The sequence below is a fragment of the Ostrinia furnacalis genome, unplaced genomic scaffold (assembly GCF_004193835.3).
Source record: "Ostrinia furnacalis isolate ACB-3 unplaced genomic scaffold, ASM419383v2 OfSCF3032, whole genome shotgun sequence".
NCBI classification, from domain to species: domain Eukaryota; kingdom Metazoa; phylum Arthropoda; class Insecta; order Lepidoptera; family Crambidae; genus Ostrinia; species Ostrinia furnacalis.
Genome location: NW_021133271.1, coordinates 104,434 through 124,022, shown reverse-complemented (window position 1 = coordinate 124,022; position 19,589 = coordinate 104,434). Strand labels below are relative to the sequence as shown.

Here is a 19,589-nt window from a genome sequence, read left to right as displayed (position 1 = left end):
TAAAAGGATCCATGATCCAGACACCCAGCAGGACAAGACCTAAAAATTAGAACAGACTTCGTTACTCCTGTGGACCCTGTGGTCAGTGCATAGCGGTGCAGTAAAAACTTTTAAGTATCGATTATCCACGATTAATTGATATCGATTTTATCTAATTTCTGTAATGTCATGCTTGGCATGTGTCACTTGTGTCAGTCAAACTGTCAAATTTTATCAGAGTAAAAGTTTGTTACAAAATTGTGATTTGTTTTGAATTTTGAGGAATTCTGCTTTGAAAATATTATTTTAGAACAACATGAATTTATTGGACCACCGGCAGAAGAAAATTATAAAGTACCCCCATTCTGAGCAAACCTACTTCAATAAAACCAGTACATCAGATTACATCCTCTTGGTGTAGCAGTGATAGTAGCCGTCGGTTGGGTTTTTAAGTATCAAATGGTTTAAAATAGCTTTAAAATATAAGTAATCATGCAGCAAGATCATGTGGAGGCTGGAGCTGCGGCGGTAGATGATTTTGATGAAAGTAGCTGGGATGCCTGCCCACCTGAACTTCTTCTGATGATATTTGATTATTTTAATCCCCATAATAATGCGACTAATGCAAAAACCCTGATCAATTGCATGTGTGTTAACAAAAAATGGTTTGATATTGCATCTTCTCTTATCAAGGTAAGTGGCAGTCTATTTCTTTTACAAATGAGATGATTTATTTATACATACTTTAACTAGTTTTTCCAATTTACAGCATCGTATTGGTCTCCACACTTTCCTTAAGATAGCAGTTTCTGATGGCGGAGCATCTTTTAGAAAAAGATGTAAACTACCAACAATATCAGATGTTTTATTCAATATGTGTCTTTGGAAAGACATAAAATTTACTCAAGTACAAGATATTTATACCTATGATATAACTGAAGTGCTGAATATAAATGTATACAGAAGTAAGTAACTTTTCTCAATAATTTGATGAATTTAGTACTCTTTAATTTTAATTAGATAAAGTTATAATAATATGATCTAATAAGGATTTTTTTTTGTATACACAGTGTGTATTAAATTCCTCCCTACAGTTAGGTACAACACCTAAGCTGAATCCTTAACTGGTCAACTAGCAACTTGTGACAAGCAGCAACTAGTGTCTATATTGCTTTTTTAATTTTCAGATAACTTGATTGTGATTACAAACAAGAATGTGAGATATTACCATCTGCCCACTCATAAGCTGTTAAAAACATTGGCAGTCAAATGTGAGTATAAAACCATTATAAAGCCTTTTTATATTATTGACTAGGCTTGCCTAGTAACAGTTTCAGGATAAATTGCTATGGCGAAATTACTCTCTTATCAATAAATGTATGCTAAATGAGAGATTATTCTTTTAAAAGTTGTTAGTTATTGTAGTGAACAGATCATTAAAATTATTAAAGAACTTTACACATACCCACACAACTGCAAGCAATATTAAAAACACAAAATTAAATATTTATTCAACTTCATTTTTTAACATGCACATTACATGATACCTTAGTTAATTGAAGTTTTATTAAGTTTTTATTGTTTTTGTTTCTTGTATATTACATACATATTGCCTTAAGGTAGAATAAAATCACTTGATGCAGTTATTATCAATTTATAAATTTATTTCAGGTTTAGACTTTGATGAAAATGATTATATGTTTGTCAAAATTGAACATACTACATTTGACATGCAACATTTTGTTTCTGAAGAGATGACCTTGTATGGGAAACATAGTGATTCCAATTATGCATTGGATGACAGACTAAGATTCAATGCCAAGATAAAGTTTTTCAGGTAGCATACAATTTCTCACACAACATACATTTTGACTGATCATTAGCAGATTTGAAAAGGGGTTTGACTGGTATTGGTAGTAAGATAAATCTTTAATGAAGCCAAATACTATGTATTATTATTAACATGTGAAAACTCTTTGCATCACGTAAAGTCATATTAAAAGTTATAAAAAAAAACATTTTATTGTATTGCGCGTATGTCGCACGTGCCTTATGTCTTATGTAGTGCAGGGACACGCACATGCGAATTTATTTTGTTGCAAAGCAAATTAACATAGAATTATTATCACGCCCTTCGCCTTTTTACACACGCACTTTTTTATAATTGCTTAGTAATAGAATAATGCGTAGTTTTAGGCTTCGTTAAGGGTACCTTTATTATTAACACTTGTAGACAATTAGTGCATGAAATACTGTTTGAATTTAAACTGGAGTCTGTTCTAGGTCATAAAGTTGGTTGATTACAGGTTAAGTAGGTATATGTGTGTAACAGGTCATCTCAAAAACGAAGCCCTTTTCAAAATGTTTCACTAATGAGGGCTATCGTTTTAGCTCTCACCAATTGATTGGCGCCACTGTATAGTAAGCCCCTGGCATTGCTAGTGGCTAAGACAGTGACGCCAACTGATGAGCGCTGCAACGGTAGGACTAGTCTATCGCATTTGCACTCACCGGGTTGGCGCCACTAGAGAGTAAGGTCCTGTCACTCGCCAGTGGTGCCAACTGTCAAGTATAAAAACAATAGCCCTCATTCCGAGGTCCAATAGGACCCACTGTAACCTAGGCGTTGTGAGCGGCAATATTTTCACCTTCCTCTTTACTTTAATCCCAGTTTTTTTAACGATACTAATTGGCGCCACAGGCGCGTATGTTTCTGTCACTGGACAATGGCGCCAACTGGTATCAGTAGCATATTAAAAATGTTATCAAGGAATAACATCACATACTTCCCGAATTGTAGTAGTTAGAAGGTGGTAGTAGACTGAAGGGTTCATTTTCCAGTCGTAAAAAATAGGGGTGGTGGTGGTACACGCAAATTGTAGCAATATTATATGAGATTTTGATTCGCGTATGGTGCATGATTCGCGTATGGTACATTTAAGCAAAAAGCCAATATCAACGTGATAAACTGTGTTTGTTTCGTGTACACTGGTACACCCTCTGTACTTTAAACTTTACTTCGACACAAAAAATATATGTTTTTTAGGATATATGACAATTGCTGCTATTATACCACATGGGCATTTACTATATTCGTGGCGAAGTGGCATAACAATAGTTGGATGCCGCTTATGGTTGGCCGTTACTTCGGCTATGGCTCAATAACTGACGTCATAGTACACCAAGACGACATAGTGGCACTGCTCAACTGGGGGGGCATGTTGATGGCAGACATCGGAAATATCAAGCTAAAGCTGATCTCTAAAACGAAGACCAGCGTTATCTTTGACTTGCCATTTTATGCGTCGAAATCGATATTGTATGAGAGATATGGTGCTATAGTTACAGGTAAATATTTCTCTATTTTATAGGGGTCTACTAAAATGGGGTACTTTTCCGTAATTTTATGGAAACAAATTTTACATTTGTATAGAAAAGTGCACATTTTGTGAAGTGCACATTCTGCATCAAGCCCTTTTAGAGGTTTGTATGATATACAAGGGGTTAGGGGTATGTGACAAAATGATCTTTTGTCGACAGTTACTGTTTGAGGGTCTAAAAACCGACTTAAAACACGTACTTACTTATATTTTTAATATTTTTGTTTCTTTATTCGTTAAACCTTTAAAATGGGTATTTTCGAAAATATGTCACAAATGAAAACCCCTATCAATTTCGACAGTGCCCAGTTGCCACTCACAACGCGTAGGTTACAATGGGTCCTACTGGACCTTCGAGTGTCCAGGTTTGAGGTGTACCTTGAAGCACGGGAACCTGCTTATACTTGGATATAAGTCTGGAAAGGTAAATATAATTTAATTTTTTTAATAGTGGTACAGTATAAGCTTATCTAACTTTAGAAACGTATAGCTGACCTATAGGTACACTTTGCGTATTGCTCCCTGCTCTATTGGTCGTTTTGTAGCCCATTTTGCTATTAAGGTCAATTTGCGACACCGATTGCTGGCTAGTGCAGTGTCAATGCAGTAGTTTAATCTTGAACCAGGATTTAAATAGGTCAATCCATTTACAACTGTTGATAGTTTTTGCTTGTGCTTTCAGGTTGATATTTTCAATCCAGAGTTTTTCTTCACTCAGATGAGTCGTTTGGAGCCTGAGGTAACTTTGAGCGTGCAGAGTCTAGGTTCGTACGAGAATGCCGACCCGTCTGTGAGGTTCCTTGAGGTGGCGGAGATGAAAGGGAGGCACATCCTCGTCATAGTCACTAGCAGTCGCATCCACCAGGTCACCCTCCACCACCGGCTATTTCACTGATAGAATTGGAAAGTGGATGTAGCTTCGACCAGGTAAACGAAAGTCCACAGCAAAGATTAAGTCTAATTTTGTGTTCAATCTTTCCTGGTAAAACGTAGACATAATTAAGTAATCGATGCAGTATCGGTTTACTGACCTATTCGTAGATTGTTAATGTATTAAATAGTAAGTAGTGGTTGTCAACCTTTTTTTGACTAGGGACCACTTTATTTTTTATAATTTACTTATCGTTTGTGTGTTGCGAACCGATTTTGGTTCACGATTGGGTACCATAGTGAAATAAATATAACTATCTGTTATTCTGATATACTTATAAACTGTGGATCATGCATGCAATTCGCTATGCTGGAGAGGGATGGAAACATTCGAAAATTCGGATAACATTGTTCGGGGTAGCTGTCTGCCCTTCTGCCGAAAATCCGTGTTATTCTATTGAATACGGTCATAGATAAGTAAAGTATCTCACAATAGGTCTACTTAGTTAATACAAATATCACCTTCGCAAAGTGTTTACGGGCGCATTAACACGGGCAATTATTTTCCCAAAAATAGCTCGGTAATGAATTTAGAGCAATATAAATAAATTGCAGTCATTGTCTACATACTATTGTTTCTAATTTAATTCAACATTAGTTAGTGAAACCCTTTAATATTGATTTCTATTGTGTGTGTTGTTTCTATTTTGTGTTTAAAAGGCTACTATCCATTTGGTTGGGTTTTATCGATTTTCTTTCTACTTCTGTCTCGCTTTTAACTGAAACTGAACCGCACTGCAAGCCCGGCCGTTTTGATGGGTGGGGGAAGCATTGATTTCATAAATTGCCCCAATTACTGTAAATAATGAAGTCTTCATGTTTCCAAGACCTGTCCTTAACAAAACAATAATTGCCCGTGAAAAAGCACCGTTTTCTGTATTTTAAAGAAATGCATTCTATTATGAATGTTAGTAAATAGTAAGATATGATCTGTGTCGCTGATATGAAGTAGTTTTAAATTTTTGATGTTGTTGTTTAGTCCGTCTATGTATGACGGTTTAATATCTCATTATCTGTGATTCCTACTGGCACTCTCATTTGCCATTAGTTTTAACGTAGTATCGAATATTAAATTATACAACATAACAAATGTTAAATTATTGTTATCCGTGTGCAGCTACGAGTTTACGAAATACTTTAGAATTAATGCTTATGACAATATTTTAACGCGAATTGATAAAATAGATGCAAGAATATGCACTTTATACTTCTTAGTAAATAGGCTGAGTTAAAGTCATAGCACACTTATCAACCCGAAAAGGGATCAACAACGTATCGCCTTTCCCCGCGAGGCGAACATTTTCGTTACGTGCGGATAAAAGTGCGTTGCAGTTCAGAGTTTCATACAAAAAATACTGACCGCCTCGAGTTGATACGGTTACGTTTCCGGGTTGATAAGTGTGCTTCGTCCTTTATTCCTAATTGACCACATTCCACGTGGGTTTCGTTGGAACTTGTAGCCTTGCTTAAAATTGGTAGATACAGGGAGAAAAATTAATAACTATTTTTAAGGCGCATAGCAAAAAAATGCAAATATTTATAACAAAAGTCCCAACGAACCCCGTAGCCTTTGTCCCCATTTCAGGACAACTCATATTAAAACCTATTTTGTGTACACTATCTGTATGACCACGATATAAACTAGGACGTTGTTTTCCGCCTCTTCAAATGCTTTTATTGTTGTATGGTTGGTTAGTAAATAGTTGTGTTCACTGTATTTAAGATATGGATCTGCATTTAAGTACCTACTTTTAGTGTTATATGTTAGTTAATTTGTTACTATTATTATATTATGCTGACTGTACATTGTACTATATCAATGTGTTTGTTGCAGCTTGTCGATGTTGTTAGATTAACCCACTTTAAATAAAAAATGAAACAGTGCTATAAACGGTTCATCTTGATGGCATATCAATTTCTATCAAATGTTGATTTCTACATTCAAGATCAATATTAAACCGTCTTATGAAACTGTTTTAATTTTATTAAGGGGTAAATAAGCTATATTTTAAGCGATACTCAATTGATAATAAGCTATTGCGTATGAAATATGAGATATTTTATGATATAATAAGTTACCATTAATTAGTGATGCTGATTGTACGTCATCGTATTATTACTATATGTTATTTAATAGCTTCTCGATATGAAATACATATTATTATGAATATTTGTTTTAAGTGATAATAGTACATTTATTATTCAATATGACACAATATTAAGTTTGCAATATATGTGGGTAAATTATGTCTTCTGTATCATTTATATTCCCTTTCTCTCAAATAAAACGAACAGCTGTTTATTAAAGTAATTTATTCATAACAAACAATGTAATATGTAACGAAACTTTTTGTTTGAACTTTCGTGATATGCAAGATACAACATTGAATATAATTTTAAATCAATGATTAAATCAACAACTGAGATTCTTTGACAAACTAACATTTTGCTAAATCACTATTACATTTCACACTTATTTTTTTATCTAATGAAATACTTACCGTAAGCAATGATTCGGTACTTATTAATTTTATTTTACGACTAGATGAGGAACTGATGTTCCTTTAAAGTATCATGCAACTATAAGTATTGTTTTACATTAAAATTCATAGGCTACACGTGAAAATTAGCTTACTGATAGATGTCTTTTTCAGCTTTCAAATAACACAAGGAGCTGAAAAACGATTTACAATAATTACAATGTTTTTGCAATCTACAAAAAAATATTTAATGACGTTAATGATAACGTTTTCAACTATATTACCCACGCAATAAGTACAGACCTATGAAATGAAATTGATGCATAGTAATCTGTAAATGAAATAATAACCTGATCCGCCCGCGGAGGGTATTTCAACAACTTTTCTCGTTAAACTACTCGAATTAAATGTTTTTCGTGCGTGCGAAAAATTCAATTCTATCAACTTATCTTCGCCTTGCGCTAACATTTCACCCGCCTCATATAGCTCCGTTGTAGAGCTGAAATCACGAAGCTTTATAGGCGTGGTATAACAAACTACACTCGCCTGGGGCTCCGTCGTTAGCTGAGCGAATTCGAACTACCACCCTAAAGGAATAGGGTTGGTTTTAGCGGTCGGTGGCGTTGGGGTTCGTGTACGAGAAACCCCTGAAGGGTTCTTGGTCCATGGAGCGGAGGACGTGCGGCTCTACGGCGGTCAGCCGCGGCCGCTCGCCTGTGAACGCGCGGTCGAAGTACTGCGTGTCTAGCGGGTGCCTCTGGAAGTAAGTAAAAGAAATTGTTATTAATTTAATTTAATTAACAAGCTTGGTTCATGAAAGGCCTTACCTATTTATATCCTAGTGGCGACGCCAGACAATAATTAATTACTTTTCCCTGACTAACGGTCTAATTTAGCAACGGGCATCGAACCCGTGACGCCTCCCGAAAAATCTCCGGATGAAGGTAGCAGTTAGTAGCAACTGTTGGTTAAAAACAAACTCTTTTAACTAGCGCAGTTTGTTTTCGCTGGATAGGTGACCAGCCATTCTGATGCTAGGATGGCGCGTCACCTACGAAAGTAGATTATTTTCTTTAAATCGAGGGTAGCAACTATCTAACGATTAGTAGCAACTGGGAAGCAATATTTAAATTTGTTTCGATGTAAAATATGGGTACTTAGTGACCGTCCATTCTGACACACACGAAAAGTCGCTGGTTCAGAAACTATTAAGGGTGTGTGAAGAACTCCTAATCCTGCCGCCCAGCCGCGTCCACCCAATTCTATCCAACAACAGCAAGCAAGTAGCCAGCTGTACTTACCACTCGTGGCTTAAAGGGCGCCTCGAGCTCCCTGCGCTCCAAGCGGTCCCAGTGGATGGGTCGGAAGAACTCCTGGTCCCGCACGTCCCCGTGCATGCATTCTACGCCGCCCAGCCGCGTCCGCGCGTCTTTGTCCAACAACTGGGAACAAAAATAACCATAAAGCCATGTATTCATTAGGCAACATTTGTTGAGCTTAAAGTTTTACTTTTGTTTACAATATACAGGGTGTTAGGTAAATGGGTATATGAGCCGACACTAGCCCATGTTAACATGGTCATAAAAATGGTATGGTGAAGTCAGAAAATTGATATCTTCATTTTAATTATTTTAATTTTCATACAAATCGGATTTTATAAAATTTATTTAGTGTGGAAATTAAATAATTTAAATGATGATATCAAATTTCTGACTTCACCATACCATTTAGATGCCCATGTTAACATGGGCTAGTGTCGGCTCATATACCTATTTACCTAACACCCTGTATATTAATAAGCGAAAGGTGACTGACTCATCATGAAATCTCATAAACTACAAGTGCTAGGAGTCTCAAATTTTGCAAGTCCCTTTTAGAACGTAAGGTGCTCACTAAGACGGGACTTTGCAAAACTCTACCTCTAATAGGGTAAAGGGATCCACGTGTGCGAAGTCGCGGACCGCTAGTTAAATAGTAATTTTATTTGAAAGAAAAAGAATGCAAAATTCCGAAAGTTTTATTTAACTTTAGAAACTGCTTCTTACCCGCGTGAGTACGGTGAGCGCCTCTTGCGATAGGAAGCGCGGGTAGGACGGCATCTCGTTGCAAATGGACCAGAACAGCTCGTCTTCATCGCAGCCGCTGAAAGGACTCTGGCCGATCAGCATCTCGTACAGCAGTACGCCGAACGACCACCAATCCACCGTCTGGTTGTACTTCAGCCCCTTGATTATCTGCAAGGGATTTAATAGAGTTATAGAGAACCAAAGGACGGGTAATAATAAAGTAATAACAACTGTTATTAACTTAGCTAACATTTAAACCAATAGTCAATATATTTTTAGAATGACATTGAGTAGGTAAGGTTTCCTTTCCGTTACGTAGCAAAATCGATTCATGTAGCATTAGTAGACCTTGTGTCATGTAACCGTAATTACCCCTATAGAAACGCCATACATGACACCTAGGTAGGTATTATTATTAGATGCTCGTAGTAACTACCTCACTTGCAAGTAGCAAACTTTTTCTTGGAGCTGGGCACAATGTCTCTGGTCTACTAGTTACAAACATGACTTTAATAATGTTTCCTTAGTCCTCACCTCAGGGGCCATATAATCGGGGGTGCCGCAGAACGTGTCCGCGGTCTTGTCCAAGTAAATCTGTAGCTTGCACATGCCGAAGTCTGCTATACGCACGTGCCCGTCAAAGTCCAGGAGGATATTGTCCAGTTTCAAATCCCTGAGGGTAAAAAACACTCATGTTTCGTTATTATACCACAGAATAATAATAAGTACTACGTACAGAAGTTTTACTTTGCGAAGGTATTTAAAAAAATGTATGCTCAATGTCATTAACAATATGGTGTAATTTAGCCTGACTCAAGAGTCAAGCACCATTTTGTTGACAAACGTCAGTGATCGGCACTGCGCCGAAGCTATAGGGCTGACTTCGGTAAAATGATGTGACGTGAGGTGCCAAACTGCGGAAAATGGCGGAGGAAATACATGATTTAGCATGAATTATCATGAATAATATTAACTACTTATTTACCTCTCAGTGTCTTGAGGCAACTTAAAAAAGTACATCTGTGTTTTTATTATTATTTAGGCAGTTAAATACTGCACAGTATTTAGTACACCATTTTCTTTATTTTCTTCCATCATACACAAGAATACGCGTGCGTGAGTCAATGTTCGCTCGTATGTGAGGCCTTGTCGAATAGTATCCTGTAGGTGGGCCATCGTGCGTGTTTTGTTTTCGATGTAAACTCGCGGAGATGAACCGTGGGTCTAGACAAAGTGCAAATTATAATCGCAAACCAGTCGAAAAGTGGTCGAAAACCCCCTTTTTTGTATGGAGTTTTGACGGATTCGATTTTCGATTCGATCAAAAAGTGCGTTTTGTCTAGGGGGGCAGGCCTGATTATACTTTGTAATTAATACAGTCAGCGTGTAGTTCGTGACACCCAAAGTAGCAAAAAAGTTCGCAACGCGTCTTTGTTGTCAACTTTTTGGACACTTTGGGTGTCACGAACTATTTGACGCTGACTGTACATGATAAAATCATCTAAATGCGTGCCTATTTGTGACATACGCAGAAAAACAACACTATTCGTCATGTTTTGAAATGCGAGTCACGTAACACGTCTACAAAGAAGCAATCTATTGCAAGGTCATATCTATTAATATTTACTATTACTGCACGTACTTTGGGTGCGAAGATCAAAAACAACAAGTCATAAAAAATATCTGAATGAACAGCTGAATTACTAGGTAGGCATCCTCATTTCTCCATTCGTAGGTATAACTAAGTTAAGTTTCTTTTCATAACATCCAGATGAATATTTTACAGAAAATTGTAAACAGGACAATAGTATTTTACAGAATTGCAGTGACACAACCTATCTAACTACAAATTGTTTTCCAAATATGGGAGCTTAATATGATAGTCTGCCTAGGTACTTTTTTAATTAGAGAAAAATAAGACACATTTAAAACTACTTTACCGCCAATATTAAAGACTAAAGTAAAGCCCTTACCTATTAGGCAAAAGTAAACAACTTTACCTGTAAACAATGCCTCTCTTGTGCAAGAACTTGAGTCCCGACACGATTTCTGCGGCGTAGAAGCGCGCGCGCGACTCCGGGAAGCGGCCACTTTGCTGGATGTGGAACATGAGGTCACCGCCGTTCAGGTATTCCATCACGAAGAACAGGTGAGACTGCAAATAACAATAATAATTCGTTTAGATATTTTCGCTTCCACAATCCATGCAAAAGTCTAGTAAATAACGTTATTTTGTTATTGTAAAACGTAGGCACGTTTTGTAAACATTTCACGGGCCAATTAAAATTAACAGACAGTCTGTCAGTTTCTTATGTAGGTACGTATTATTAGTTCTAAGAAAGACGTCAGCACTTAGCAAAAAATGTTTAGGGTATTGATTACATACGCACTTTAGACATTCAAAATTCTAGTAAAATTATAGGTATGTTACTAAATATTTAAATTCAACTAAATACTTACGTTTAGTATAAGTACCTTAGTACCTAATCAAAAGCTTGAGTTTATGCTTGAAATCGAATCGAACTTGAAGTAGAGAGCCGTATGAAAGTCATGTCGTAAATTACTTTCTTCGCTGTCAACCCTTATTTCCCGTCATCATCATCATCATTTAAGTCATAGGAGGTCCACAGCTGAACATAGGCCTCCCCCAATGCTTTCCATGTTGATCGATTGGTAGCGGCCTGCGGCCAGCGCTTCCCTGCTACCATAGTCCACCAAAAATAAAAGTTCAGTCTTTCTGAAGGTTAAAAATATACTCACATCAGTCTGAAAAGTAGCAAACAGATGGCAAAGATACGGGTGGTTGGTGCCGAGTGCGAGCACCTTTCTCTCTATGAGGGTGCACTCGACGTCGTCGTCTTCTAATACCACGTCCTTCTTCAGGCATTTCACGGCGTAGTAGTACTCAGTGTCCCGTAGCTCTGCCAGTAATACCTGTAAAACAAACGTATTATCTGAAAAAGCTCGCTCATTATGCTTTGTACAGGGTTTACAAAGGTTTTGCAGGGAGGCCTTAAGGGCATAGGCATCCGCTAAGAAATTATTTTATGAAACGGGATCCACGCGTACGAAGTCGCGGGCGGCCGCTAGTAGAAGTATAAAACGTTCTTTATAAGAAAAATAAACCGACGCGGTCCATTACCAGCCACCCTAACACAAGCAGGGGAATACCCTGCATTAAGTTACACAATTTGTATGTGAAAATTTCTTCTTGGAATTACGTCATCCAACTAACTCTTTGTGTCGACTGTCATTGGTAACGATGCCAAAAAAGGGCTAGTCAGTCATTGAGAAATTTCATTTCCAAAATCGCAAAGTTTTCTTTGTTCCATAGAGAGAATAAATTCTCCGCACAAACATTTGCGGCTTGAATTGGAATGAATCCTTCTGCACAAGTGAATTCTTGGGGATCCGCCATTTGGACGTCCCAGTGAACATGTTAAATCAGCATCAGAAGGATCTCCATGCATTTGGCGCCTTACCCAAATAAATCACCATTCAGAATCAATTTGCTGTTTGCAGTAAATCTACTAATTAATTAAGCTTATTTCTGTTTATCTTTCTTAATTTATATGAAGACTTTAAGTGCATGTCTCTCCTTATTGCACGATAATTGCCTTTGTTTATGGGTGTGAAATTGAAAATACAGTGTGAGTCACGTTAAAGTGTACATATGAAAATAGATGAAACTAGACCTATTTTTATCGACAAAAAAGAGGTCAAATTTTTTTTGAGTTTTTTTTTTAAATTTTTATAGAATTTTTTTTCTTCCAATTACTTATTGTAAAGAAAACGTAATAACTTTTAAACTAAGCGGTATATCCTGATAAAATAAAAACAGTAATAATGCTAAATAACAGGCAATAGTAAAAAAATACATAAAATACACAAAAAATGCCAAAAAATTATAAAAAATGATACTTTTTGAAAAAAATCTGCTTAAAAATTCGTGTTTTTTTGGTTATTCGATAAATTTCTCCAAAAAATGCCCCTATAACAGGTGTTTTTTATTGTTTAGTATTATTCTCTATCGTATTACCTTTGTAAAACCAAAAATTGCATGTCTCTATCCCTATCACAACATTTGCTATGATAGTTTGAACAAAGGCCTATCACAACATTATTCTCCTCTACAGGTAGGGACAATTTTAATTTTAACTAAAATGCTTATTTTACTTCGAAATCTTTTGTTTTTACTTGAAATCTAACTTGTCTTTATCAAAATTACAAATCTAGAGCCATTTTCAGTTTCGTTGTTAACGAAGCGTTGAATGGCGCGCCCGGAGAGGCTTAGTTCAAACGATCATAGCAAATGTTGTGATAGGGATAGAGACATGCGATCATTGGTTTTACAAAGGTAATACGATAGAGAATAATACAAAACAATAAAAACCACCTGTTATAGGGGCATTTTTTGGAGAAATTTATCGAATAACCAAAAAAACACGAATTTTTAAGCAGATTTTTTTCAAAAAGTATCATTTTTTATAATTTTTTGGCATTTTTTGTGTATTTTATGTATTTTTTTACTATTGCCTGTTATTTAGCATTATTACTGTTTTTATTTTATCAGGATATACCGCTTAGTTTAAAAGTTATTACGTTTTCTTTACAATAAGTAATTGGAAGAAAAAAAATTCGATAAAAAATTTAAAAAAAATCTCAAAAAATTTTTGACCTCTTTTTTGTCGATAAAAATAGGTCTAGTTTCATCTATTTTCATATGTACACTTTAACGTGACTCACACTGTATATTTAATCACCTGAGTTAATCATTTATAAGCATCTTATAAATAAGTAACCGCAATAAAGTAGGTAAGGCTAATTAATCCATCGTTTCCTATACGTGGAAAAATTCCTACTTTGATGTATTATTTTCAACCATACAATGTTATGAACTTTTATTCTACGTACGACGACCCTTATTTATAATTTAAAAAGAGCGAGCGCTTAGTCCTGAAGTTCCAAAGTAAATTAGCTAAAATTATATCCGCGCACGAGATGTCCAGTTAACAAATTGTCATATACAAAATTAGTAACATTAGCTTTTGATAAATGTCTCAGGAAACGTATGACACCCGTGACGCTGGGCTACATCGCGAATATATCTCGCTTTCTCCGTACACTTGGCGTCGGCTCAACCACAACTGGGCCGCGGGTTCGTGCCATCAGGAAGATAGGGATGCCCAGTAGAAAGTAAAGTATCTTTGTACAGTCGAGTGATATAAAGTCTTCCTGCAAAATATTACCTATTACAACTGTATAAGACCGTGTTTTTGTGTGCTGTATGTATACCGTAACAAAAGCTAAATGTATATCCAACGGCCATTACGTACACATACGTAGCGGATTACAGCGCGAATTGCAGTTACAGGTTGGAATACGGGACTCATAAATAATATTTAATGAAATGTAAGCTTATTTGAAGACGTTTTCATGAATTTAGTTGCAAATGTAGAGTTAGTTACACGTGTCAGTCAAAGCTAATTAAAATTGAACGTGTCTTCTTCCTAGAAACACGCATTTCAACTTCGCATAGAGTTTGACCTACAGTATATATAAATTACGAATCCCTGTAATATGTTCTGATAATTAACATGTGTTGGATAAGATTTATATCTAACAGCTAATTATTCTGAGCCTTAAGTGCGCGTAATTATACCTACCAATCAGAACTAGAGTGCCGTAGGATTAAGAATAAACCAATGACATCGACAATTGTCGCACTAGATCCCTTGGCTTCCGGCTTTTGAAGCAAATTGTAAACATTGCTATTGCATCATGTCACTACTCATTATACCTGTAGTATTGTTTTGGCTGTGATTGGGCATCCTTGATGTCAGATTAAGAAATCGAATAATAATTGGATTGTCGTTTTTACAAAGAGAAAACTTATTAATCGGAACTATTACATAGACGATTAGACTCGAATCGACGCGACGGGGCGCACCAAGTGCGGTCACGTGACATGTCGGTTTGATGTACGAGTGTATCTAAATTATATTATAAATTGGCTATAGATAGTGTGGGGACGATGACACGTGGTCGGTGACGCGCGAAAGGTGGCCGGTGATGTAGGGGCCAAGAATAGCGGGGACGCGGTGGGCTGGTGCAGCGCAGGTGAACCGCGACTTGCAGCGGGCACGCTGCCATCGGGGGGTTACGGTCAGCGGCAATTGGGGCTTGTGATGCTTGGCTTCGGCCATTGTGTTGGCTGCGATTGTTTCAAGAAACCACGCCTTTTTTGTCGATATAAATTCAAGATAATAAGAGTCTTCCAAAGAGCTTGTATAATTTATCACGATTTTTTTCTACGATCGTCCTACAGAAATGATCAAGTGCTTCAGTGGTTTATTTAATAAAACATTTTTCTGAGGATCTTCTATATAATAAAAGAAAGTCGTGTTAGTTACTCCACTTATAACTCAAGAACGGCTGAACCGATTTAGCTGAAAATTGTCAGGGAGGTAGTTTAGAGCCAGGAGAAGGACATAGGATACTTTTTATCCCGTTCGAAATAAAAAAAAGTCTGCTTATTTATTGCCATTAAGGCGGAACAAAGTTCGCCGGGTCAGCTAGTTATCTAATAAAACATTTTGTTTATGAAGCATTTTTTCCAGTTACTGAAAAGAACATGAAACATAACACACAAGTAATCAATTATTACATCTTTGTTCTAACAAAGTAGAGACAAGATTAATTGATGCTCAGATAAGACAATAAACATTGTTTTCTCATAACTGCTCTTACGCACATTTTTACTCCTACAGCAGGTATAAGGAAAACAGATTGCATCAATACCTAGAATCTAGGCAAGATTTGACTTCTGATTTCTGATAATTCTGATTTTCCTCTTTGATCAGTGTAGCTAAACATTTACATTTGAACTGGGAAAACGTATTGCGGCGGATGCTATCACCAATTTGAAATTAACCCTTTTTAAGAAAATCGTTTTACTTGTCTTTTTTCAAAATCATATCGCATGAGTTACGCGGTTCTCTCGTCTCATTTCATTTAACTGTAATGTGATGAAATACCAATATGATACAATTTTATATGATATCAATCATCACCTTTCATCAACCAGAGCAATTGTGACTGACATTTTCCATGTAAAGCTCGTATTTTAAATAAAACGTAGAGGCGTTTCTCGAAACTTTAGCCAGTTCCCCCAACCTGATTCATGCAAGCAAAGTTCATTGTTCTTACAAACAAATACACCGTGCTGTTGACTTTGAAGTTAATCATACTACATTTGTCTCAATCCTCTGTAAGCGCGTGCCAAGTACACTTTCCTTATTTTTAAATATCGCAATATTTTACAAAAGTAGGTGAGTCAACTTAATGATTTACTACGAATCTATATTCAGCTGCATTGATCTCACAAAGATCAATGGAATGGAAACTAGATATGTCATAAACATCTGAAAGGCCACTTCTTTTAATTACTCTTCATATTTTCTTTAAAAATCTCCTAACAACAAGATTTAGGATAATCATTGGTACTTTTAAAATGATAGCCAATCATACAAACTTCACCGTATGACGATGTCATTCCCTAAGAGAGCTAAACTGTCGTAACTCTCATTCTATTTGAAAATATTTTTTAAATATCATTGAGTATTTCAAGTGTCACTGTAACATCTCTCCAGCGACCCAGTTTTCGTCTATTCCGGTGCACAGGTAGTTAGGTCTATTTTCATTTGATTTCCTAACTGTTTGACACAGTTCTCATCCGTAACAACGCGGGGCATCGGCAGGCATTGTGATATAGGCGACGTTTATAGCGCACTAGCTTTCCGCCCGCGGCTTCGCCCGCGTGGAATTTTGTCTGTCACAGAAAAACTTTATCGCGCGCGTCCCTGTTTCAAAAACCGGGATAAAAACTATCCTATGTTCTTTCCCGGGACTCAAACTATCTCTATGCCAAATTTCATCAAAATCGGTTGCGAGGTTTAAGCGGGAAAGCGTAACAGACAGACAGACAGACAGACAGACAGAGTTATATATTATAGTTGGGATAATACTGCAACATGTGTTCGAGAAAATGTGACGACTAACTAGAGAACTACTTACCTAATAATAGTTTTCATATTGAGTCAGTAAACAACATTAGATAACTAGCTCGTAGAAATAGCATGTCGCTTTTAGGTATCGCAAACCAAATACAAGTCTGAAATGACTTAAATCTAAAATCCAATTTTTGATACAATCACAATTTCCTTGTCGCCATAAACTTTATTTTCATTTTATTCTTATAGAAGATATACATAGATCCTCTAATAAATTATTTGGGGTCGGCTCTCCTGTTGTTAATTTTTAATTTAATAAAAACGTTTACCTAACACTATCTTTACTAATATTATAAATACTAAAGTAACTCTGTCTGTCTGTCTTGCTTTCACGCCTAAACCACTGAACCGATTTTGATTAAATTTGGTATAGAGATAGTTTGAGTCCTGGGAAAGGACATAGCATAGTTTTTATCCCGGTTTTTGAAACAGGGACGCGCGCGATAAAGTTTTTCTGTGACAGACAAAATTCCGCTCGGGCGAAGCCGTGGGCTGAAAGCTGTTTCAAATAAACGACCGTGTTGCAAAATAGTGTGACGTTTAACTCTTAGTATGTAACTGCATGTCTGCTTACTATCTTCCTTCTCTAACATACACATCCCGGATTGCAAATGAATGAAGCTTCCGAATATTAATGTAATGCCTGTTGCTAAGTCAATTTAGACATGTGCAAATAAACCCATTAAAGCTGTAGCGACGTGACGTCGATGGAGAGCTTATAAATATTTGTTACGTGTGGTTTTATTGAGGGAAATAAACTAAACGTGTTGGTAACGTCTTCATTGGCGGACTCAGGGGATGTTGATTGTGTATACGACCACAAAATCGTAAATTTCAGCAATAAGAACTTAGAGATAGCATCAAATTCACTATGAAGAAAGGTAGAGCATTGCAGGGAATAGCATTTTCTTGCGGTAACAACGTTGCTATCACACATAAAACTTTTTCTTAATTGCGTGAATAGACAGATATAGCTCATTCAGACATAGATAATATGCGCCTACGAAGCTTGTAAAGATATTATAATTTTTGTCAACACGGAAATTACAACGATCGTGCTTCATTTGTTTTTCCTTTCAACTGAAAACGGACCCATTTATATTTATGCCAATACAAATAAGACATCAATATATCATTTCGTTTGACAACACATATTTTACCGGTTACCGCCACTTATTTTTACCAGCACAGTACAGTACAGTCGCACTGGTTCGAGGAGCCGTCTCTCATCGCGGACTTCGCGATGTCGTTCAATGTTGTTATGAATACGAAAAGCGATTTTTTTCTTGGCAAAACCTCCTTGTTTCGGTTGCGTACGTTTATTTTGGGACTGAAGTTCGCTTACATTTTGCATTTTAATTATCGCTAGATAGTAAAAACTGTTTTAAAGGGATCTACTGTATATCTACTGTGTGCCTACTATAAAATAAGAAAAGCTGAATACAACTTTCTACGATATTTATTTTTATCAGTCTCTGCCTGACTCTTTGTAAATGTATATGTTACATAATAAATCTTTTAATCATTAAAGCCCGAAAAACCTAGTTATCAGACACTTATTAGATAGCTTCTTCGTAACGAAAGCTCAAAATACTGTTTCATTTTCAACTTTTTTGCATTGGAGTAAACAGGGGCACTACTCCAAATTTTTAAGTAATGAACCACTGATTTGTGTTTCTATTAATAGAGCTATTGGCATTTTTGACTACCCACGTTTACAAGATTGTGTTTGAAACAGTGGCTTTGTCATAAATCGTGTCACATGGTCTGAGAAGCTGAACAAGTCGTGACGTCAAACTACAGTAGGTACTACAATAGTAGAATCTCTACAAAAGACTAGAATAATATTGACTGACGATACTTTAAGAACTCACAGCATTTGTGAACGAAGCAGAATTGTTAATTACACAGACTTATATCTCAGCTACAAGTCGAGGTCTCAATGTTTTCAATTTCATTTTTTTTTCTGTTCCTAACATCTATAGTTCAGTGATCAGCTAATAGGTCCATTATCTTAATTGAAATCAATTAGGGTTAGGTTGTGCCGATACTGCGTGCCATTTATAAAGCCGCTCGCAGTCACGTCGACGGGCTGGCACTCGACTGCATACATTTGGGTCATCGGAAAGAAAACAATGCTAATTGTTATCACAATTTAGAGCTACTGAGGCTTATTTTTAAATGCTCAATGATAAATCATTTATTTTTCTTTTTATTAAAGGGACTTTAGTAATAATAAATAAATGTCACTATCATTCTTCCAGGAAATAGGCCACTCAACGAGTTTTATGAATTCGTGTCAAAGCAACGGTTTCATCACGGCATCTGATGTAACAGTTATATTTGAGTTTTTTGTCCGTAAATAATTTTGAAATTAATCTGGAATGACAAGTATATTTGTTTTTGGTGACGCAAACGTAATAAAAATTTGCAAGCTTATTTATTTTAAAGTAAGCAGCTGTCTTTTCCAGATATGCCTATATGTATACTTAGCGGCTCATTCACCCTGACTAGGGCTTCACACATTCAAACTAACCTTGCCAAAGCTGCCTTTGCCCAGGACCTTGATGAAGTGGAAGTCTTCAATAGCATATTTTCGGAATCGTGGAATGGACCTCGCAGGGGGCGTGAACCGCCCTGTCTTCTTGAATAACCCGTAAGCTGTGGACTGTTCTGTAAAAA

The 19,589-nt window shown here is 36.5% G+C and overlaps 2 protein-coding genes across 7 annotated transcripts in view; one reads left to right on the top strand and one right to left on the bottom strand.

Moving 5' to 3' along the window:
• The first annotated feature begins 217 nt into the window (after positions 1-217).
• LOC114357117 (uncharacterized) lies at positions 218-6,272 on the top strand. Its single transcript, XM_028310590.1, has 7 exons — positions 218-672; positions 749-944; positions 1,167-1,250; positions 1,651-1,816; positions 3,026-3,327; positions 3,662-3,783; positions 4,042-6,272. Exons 1-7 carry the CDS (start codon positions 472-474, stop codon positions 4,252-4,254), a joined length of 1,284 nt encoding a protein of 427 aa, XP_028166391.1. The 5' UTR covers positions 218-471; the 3' UTR covers positions 4,255-6,272.
• A 559-nt stretch (positions 6,273-6,831) lies between these two features.
• Pkcdelta (Protein kinase C delta) overlaps positions 6,832-19,589 on the bottom strand; it is a 37,089-nt gene continuing 24,331 nt past the window's right edge. For all 6 annotated transcript variants that reach the window (XM_028310583.1, XM_028310584.1, XM_028310579.1 and 3 more), the window contains 7 exons: positions 19,444-19,580; positions 11,596-11,769; positions 10,836-10,990; positions 9,370-9,508; positions 8,815-9,003; positions 8,071-8,211; positions 6,832-7,526 (listed from right to left, as the gene is read on the bottom strand). In XM_028310583.1, the coding sequence (XP_028166384.1) occupies positions 7,377-7,526; positions 8,071-8,211; positions 8,815-9,003; positions 9,370-9,508; positions 10,836-10,990; positions 11,596-11,769; positions 19,444-19,580 (1,085 nt within the window). In that variant the 3' untranslated portion in view covers positions 6,832-7,376. The remainder of the gene's footprint in view (positions 7,527-8,070; positions 8,212-8,814; positions 9,004-9,369; positions 9,509-10,835; positions 10,991-11,595; positions 11,770-19,443; positions 19,581-19,589) is intronic.

What these genes read in the sequence shown, in the direction of transcription:
- LOC114357117 (XM_028310590.1), top strand. Translation starts at nt 472, where the DNA reads ATGCAGCAAGATCATGTGGAGGCTGGAGCTGCGGCGGTAGATGATTTT. An exon ending in TTGCATCTTCTCTTATCAAG is followed by an intron (nt 673 to 748) that starts GTAAGTGGCAGT and finishes TCCAATTTACAG; the next exon opens with CATCGTATTGGTCTCCACAC. An exon ending in ATATGGTGCTATAGTTACAG is followed by an intron (nt 3,328 to 3,661) that starts GTAAATATTTCT and finishes CAATTTCGACAG; the next exon opens with TGCCCAGTTGCCACTCACAA.